Raw genomic sequence first — 6,858 nt, 5'->3', positions numbered from 1 at the left:
GATCAGAAGGATTTTTCTTTATCACATGAATAGGACCATAGAGGAAATGTAACCATTGTTCTGCCCCATAAGGATCATAGAGGTGCCGGGACTGAAGGGGATAATGGGGATTGTAGTCCGTCCCATCATTATATCTATATCCAATCATTCATCAATATTCCCATATACAGAGATGGGGGGGAGGGGTGACGGGGCCGTGCGGCTTCAACAAATATATTCTACTAACACCTCGGATTTACTACATATAGAGGGGAATTTACTAAGACAGGAGCAGACACAATCTGGACCAATCAGCTTCCAGCTTTCATTCTTAAAGCTTCACTGAACAAGCTGAAGATGGAATGTTATTGGTTCCTGTGATCAGCTGATCCAGATTCTGTCTGCTCCGGTCTTAGTAAATTTCCCCCCCATAGTGTGTAAGGAGTGCCGGATATTTCTTTATAAAAACCTGACAGAGGTTTCAGCCTTCCCCTCCCCCACCACAGGAAATACTTTGTATTTCTGTCTGTGTCCCTGTCTGGTAAAATGTTGTCACCAGGACAGGAAGTGAGGGGAAATCTCTGCATGGGAGCCCACAATAGCAGTAAAAACCTGACAGAGGTTCTAATCCTCCCCCACTCCATCCGGAACTGAGAATTATAGATACACCTTAATTAGGGATGCACCGATACTGATATAAGCATCTGTATCGGCGGCGATACCGAGTATTTGCATGAGTACTCGTACTCGTGCAAATACTCCAATACAAAAAACGAGTACCTTTTCCGCGTCTGCCATCTTCAGGGACCCGAAACCGCCGCACACAGGACCTCCATCACGTCTTCAGTTAAAGAAGATGGCCGCGAACATACTGACCTAAAATCATGATTTTGTATTGCTTTTGAAAAAATGTGACATGTCCCTTTAAGAAAAAGTATCGGTAATTGGTATCGGTGAGTACTTGAAAAAAAGTATCGGTACTCGTACTCACCCTTAAAAAAGTGGTATCGGTGCATCCCTAACCTTAATGGATTCAGGCTCTAGGACTGTCATCCCGATCCTGAACACACTACCTAGTGTGTCACTAACCCAGAACAAGCATGCAGCCAGTGAAGTCTGAATCATCTGAACTCCTGCATGCTTGTTTCTAGTCAGTGACACACGAGGTAGTGAAGTGAAGTTAAGGAGAAGATGACAGCACCGGAGCCTGCAGAGCCTTATAGATCAGTAATGGAATTTCCTGTCCACTGCTTCCTCCTATTGGCTGAGCATTCCACCAATCAGATTCTCCCCCCTGTGATGTCACCAGTCTCTGGGCAGATTTCTCACATCTGATTCCCCCCAGATATCTTTATACAACCTCCATATACACATACCGCGGCATGGAGGGGCTCAGTGAAGGTGGTGGTGAAGGTGTGGAGGTGTCGGATCGGGACACACAGATCATAAAAGGAGATCCACCCGGCCTCATAATCCAGATCTATCCTGACTCTGTTACTGGAGACATTGCCGGGTAATGGGATCCTCTTCCTGTTATGTATCACTGAGTACTGATTATTAAACCTCCTCTCCAAACTCCAGGACTTCTTATTATATCCAATATCTGACTTATCTCCTCCCCACCTCCACATACTGGGGTAACACATCCCGACTATCCAGTACTCTGACCCCCCGACATCCACTTCCCAGTAATGTCGCCCTGAGGAAAAACTCCGACTGCTCAACACCTGAGGGACCCGAAATCTCTGTGGAGTTTCTGGGCGGTTCTGTTCCTGAAAAAAGCAGGATGCAGTTTTCCTGTCCTGTGATATCTGTAGACAATTACCAGCTGTGTTCACATCCAGTAATATGTCTGTAACCCCCGACACCCCCGATGTTTGCTGTACAACCCCAATATTTGTTCCTCCAGTGTGGAGGTGTGACTGTTGTACAGTGGGGGAGGGTTGAGGACATGGACTGGATGGTTCAGCAGTGATTTGACCTTTGCCCTTTGCACTAGAATGTGGATAGACATGTGTGCCTGGACCTTCCTGTACATTTACCCCAGACATGATATCAGATATACCTGTGTGTAATGTGTGTGAGATCCCAGCCACATCCAGATCCCCTCCATCATGGAGGAGTCTATCATGTCTCTCTCTGTCCTCATCATCTCCATCCTCAGTATCACACAAGTCACCTGTGTCTGATTCCTGTAAGACAGTCAGTGGATCCGTCATGTTACACAGCTCCTCAATGTGACGCATCTTCCTGGACAGCTTGTCCTTCTTTATTTCCAGGTCCCGGATCATATCCGACACATAGAGGGAGGTCCGCTCTGTCTTCCCGGAGATGTCACTCAGGACTCTCTTCTCCAGGTCCTCCAGACGTCTCCTGAGGTCTCTGAACAGGGCAATGACTCTCTCTGTTTCACCGGCTGCTTCTCCTTGTACTTTCCTCCTGTGTTCCTCCAGACTCTGGACTCTTTTCTCCGTCTCCTCTCTCTCTGTCATCAGTTTCTGTAGAACATTCCTCAGTTTCTTCTTCTTCTTCTCAGAGGCCTCATCCAGAGTCTCCACCTGATGTCCTCGATGTTCTCCGGCCAAGCTGCAGGACACACAGATACAGGCAGAGTCCTCAGTGCAGTAATACTTCAGGATCTTCTTATGGAAGGAGCATTTCCTGTTCTCCAGGGAAGTGGTGGGGTCACATAAGACGTGTTCTGGTGACTTTCTGTGGACTCTCAGGTGGTTGTCACACAGAGAAGCTTCACACAGCAGACAGGATTTCACAGCAGGTACAGGAGCGTGATAACACTGAGTACAGAGGACCCCGGACTCCTCCGTGTTCAGCTGGGCAGGCAGGAAGTTCTCCACAATGTTATGCAGTTTTATGTTCCTCTGCAGTGCAGGCCGCTCCTGGAACACGTCGCTGCATTCAGGACAGGAATAACCGCCAGACCCCTCCTGTGTATCCAGCACACAACCAATACAGTCCCAGCAGAAGTTGTGTCCACATTTCAGCATTACAGGATCTGTATAAATGTTCAGACAGACGGAACATTCCAGCTCCTTCCTCAGATCAGCAAACGCCATTGCTGACAGCAGAAGAGAAATGACAGTGAAAATCTCTGACACTCCTTACCCAGTGTGACGGGTTCTGTACACGCCTACACAGGGCGAGGCTGAGACTCGTATTCATAGGAATCCTTATACAGAGGACACAGATAATACATGGGAGGATTCTTGACAACAGTGGCGTAACAAGAGTTGCTGGCGCCTGAGGCAGTACAAAATGTTCCGCTCCCCCCGCAACCATTATATCACCACCTCCTCCATACTGTCCCTCTGGTTCTAAGGATAATACAATACAATACATTCAATACATTATACAGCAATGCAGAATAGCTCCAGCTATAGAGGACCACAAATCCCAGCAATACACTATACAGCAATTCAGAATGTCAACCCGCTATAGAGGGCTATCTCAGGAGGCTGTGCAGGGTCCGACCAGGGCTCTGTGTGGTCTCAGAACGATGTGTGGGGTGTCAGGAAGCTGTACATGGTCTGGCCCGGGCTCTGCGGGATCTCACCTTTGCTGTGCGGGTCTCACCAGGGCTGTGCGGGTGAGTGCAGGCAGTGGGAAGGAAGGGGAGATGTGCAGCCAGCACTGTAAACAGGCACTATGAGTAACAAGTGAAGTTACAAGTGTGAGGAAGGGTCTGGCACATGAATAGGGGAAGGTGACTGTACAGTTTTGATCTTATTCCGAATTGTATCTATTTTGTATTTGAAATGAATGGCAATGTCCTGGGCAGTGAGTGAGTTAGTGGGCGGAGTCGGTGGCAGTGGAGGAAATAGTAGAGAGTTAAAAGTAGAAAAGAGCTGACAAGGTCTGGATGAGAGTGTGTTAATGAGAGTGACAAAATAAGTCTGTTTGGAAGCATGGAGGGAAGAATTATATTTTAGGAGGGCAGCTTTATACGGGGTGATGTCTTACAGAGACCTGGTTTTACTCCACAGTCGCTCCAGAGCGTGGCTATGTCTCTTGGGATTTTCATTTTTCTTAAGTTTGCCACGGTTGTAGTGGATGTGGTCTAAGTCTGCATGTAGTGAGGAGAGCCAAGGTGTCTAAAGAGGATGAGAGCGAGCTGTTGAAGACAGAAGTATCCAGGTCAGGGCAGGACAGGGGTGAGATTTTGTCATAGAGGTAGTCAGTAGCAGAGTAGAGAAGATAAGGGTCTAGGTGGCGAAGGTTTCTCCGGGTGACAGTGTGGAGGGGCTCAGTGAAGGTGTGGAGGTGTCAGATCAAATGACGAGGGAGAATGAGGGAGGACGGAGACGGCATCCTGGCCAATCAGGAATCTGGGCAACGTGTAATGACTCGCCGCCCAGCTTCCTTATTGGTCGGGAAGCAGGCCGATCAGGAAGCTGGGCGATGAGTCATAACCCTCCTCCCCGGCTTCCTGATTGGCCAGAAAGCCGGTTCCATGCTTCTTCATCACCTGCTGACGAGGTAGCATGGAGACGGCTTCCCGGCTAATCAGGAAACCGGCTGGTAAGTCATTACCATCGTCCTGATTCCTTAATGGCACTTCTGGTATTGGTATTCTGTATCAGCAATTACCGGGAAAAAAATATCCCTAATTCTGACCAACCAGACAAAAGAAACCACACCTTAGGTGAATGTGTCTGAAAAGTAGGGAATAGCCATTCAACATTGGGGCACCAAACTTCTGGGATCATCACTTACTTCCAAAGAACAGAGAGAATATGTTTCATCTCTTTTACAATCTAAAATATTAGCTGTAGGAGGACCCAGAGCCAGTTCTTTCTGACACTGGGCAGTACGTTTCTTGATGTCTCATTGTGCCGGGTACAGACTGAAGGCCCCATATGCCAGATGCAGCAAAGCAGCACCAAAACATGACCAAGGCTTTTTCATGTTTCACAGTAGGTATGTTGTTCTTTTCTTTGAAAGCTGCATTGTTCCATCTGTGACCATAGAGCTGATGTGACTTGCCAGAAAGCTCTAGTTTTGTCTCAGCTGTCCACGGGACATTCTCCCACAAACATTGTGGCTTGTCATGATGCATTTTAGCAGATTCCATTCCGGTTTTCTTCTTGTTTTTCTTTCAACAGTGGGGTCCTCCTGGATCTTCTTCCTTTGAGCCCGTTGTCTTTCAAAGTGACAGATGGTGTGATCAGAGGTTGATGTACTTTTACCTTGGAGTTCAGCTTGTATCTCTTTGGAAGCTTTGCATTGCTCTTTATCTACCATTCGCACTATCCTTATTTTCAAACACAAGACAATCAATGTTAATTTCATCACATTTTAGACGGAATGAAGCATTGTTTCAATGGGCTGTAAGGGTACCAACAAGTTTGTCCATGCCTGTATGTGTGCCTGTATGTGTGCCTAGCACACCAGTCAGCTGAAAAACTGCACGTGGTGGCATCTACCCAGTGAAATGCATGTTTAATGCCTGTGTGGGCATTAAGAAAGATGATCACACAAGGATAGCTTGGGGGAATCTCATAAATGTGTGGGGATCACCTGCTGCTACACAACCCTCAGAGTTAAGCAGAGTGAATGCAAGATTTGCATCTGCCCAAGTGTCAAGCCAACTAGAGTTTGGAAGAATCTCTCTAGTGGTGGCTGGCAGTATTGAAGGCTGTGATAACAGTTTTACAGCCCTGCTCTGCCTTTGCAAAGCAAGCTATATCCTTATTCCTCCTCCCCCAAACAAGGACCTCTTAGAACTTCACTGTGGATGTGAACTCTTGACAATGCAGTAGGGAGATGTTATATTTTCTTGTGGCATTAAAGGCAACATTGAATATACACAAATCCTTCAATTATCATGTGTGAGGTATGGCTTAGAGCTGTATGTGGTGTTACAGAACAATACAATTTCCATAAGCAGTCTCCGCGACAGTGCACACTGGCAGGACATACTGTATATGGCTGTGGAATGTGAGCAGCTTTAGCAGCTGCACATGCTTTTTTTGTTAAAAGGTAATAACTGGCAGATATAAACTGGCCAGTAGGTCGCTGTAGCTCTCTTTGTACTTTCTAATTTAGAGACCACATGTCACATAGGGGGGGTGGGGGTCAAATTGGCAAGCAGGAGGATAAGTTTAAATAGTAAGGCTAGGTCTAAATTTACTAGAGACCACAAGCACAGGCTGGGGCTTTACTGGCCAGAACTGGACAGTTTGAATCAGGAATAGTAAACCAAAGGTAGATAGATAGATAGATAGATAGATAGATAGATAGATAGATAGATAGATAGATAGATAGATAGATAGATAGATAGATAGAGCAGTGTAAAGCTGTCCAGCAATAGGACAGTTAGGAATAGTAGACCTAACTGGTGTATTCCTAACTTTTATTTTACTATTCAATGCTAATAATGGGGTTTTCTAGACATGATGCAGGATTCAACCAACCTCCCTTTAACCGAACCCACGCAGATTTACCCATCCCTATCGATGACCAAGATCTGCCACGCTACCCAGCAGTCAGTTGTGACACCAAACCAGAAGAGATGAATGCTGGTGGTACACATTTTACTATTTTGAAAAAAGTAATATTCATAATGACAGTGATAATATATTTATTGACGTAAACAAAGAATGTGCAAAATAATTTGCATAGGCTTGTAATCCACTTACCCCTGCTGTCCTGTGCACCTATAAAGAACAAGGAGGTTGACAACACCAAAACCTTTCAGGGTCTGCAATTCTTCTAAATTTTGTACAAATGTCCTGCCTCTCCACCGCAACTTTGGACTACAAGTGAAAGTCACCACACTGTTGCTCAACCTCCTGTTGGTGAGAAACTTTTGGTTTATCCTTTTAGCCCCTCCATCAGTACTTGGGGGAGCCTCTTAGCTCC

General features: G+C 46.2%; 1 protein-coding gene across 1 annotated transcript; it reads right to left on the bottom strand.

The window, feature by feature from the left end:
- Positions 1-1,304: 1,304 nt before the first annotated feature.
- On the bottom strand, positions 1,305-3,078 carry LOC108796280 (E3 ubiquitin-protein ligase TRIM39-like). The gene is made up of 2 exons (XM_018567744.1): positions 2,022-3,078; positions 1,305-1,859 (listed from the first exon to the last, which is right to left on the bottom strand). The coding sequence occupies exons 1-2, from the start codon at positions 3,051-3,053 to the stop codon at positions 1,305-1,307; spliced, it is 1,587 nt and encodes a 528-aa protein (XP_018423246.1). The 5' UTR covers positions 3,054-3,078.
- Between the last annotated feature and the right edge of the window lie 3,780 nt (positions 3,079-6,858).

This window comes from Nanorana parkeri, unplaced genomic scaffold (genome assembly GCF_000935625.1).
Source record: "Nanorana parkeri isolate BGI_ZX_2015 unplaced genomic scaffold, ASM93562v1 scaffold1088, whole genome shotgun sequence".
NCBI lineage: Eukaryota > Metazoa > Chordata > Amphibia > Anura > Dicroglossidae > Nanorana > Nanorana parkeri.
The sequence above is the reverse complement of the archived record's forward strand: the minus strand, read 5'-3'. Positions and strand labels throughout refer to the sequence as shown.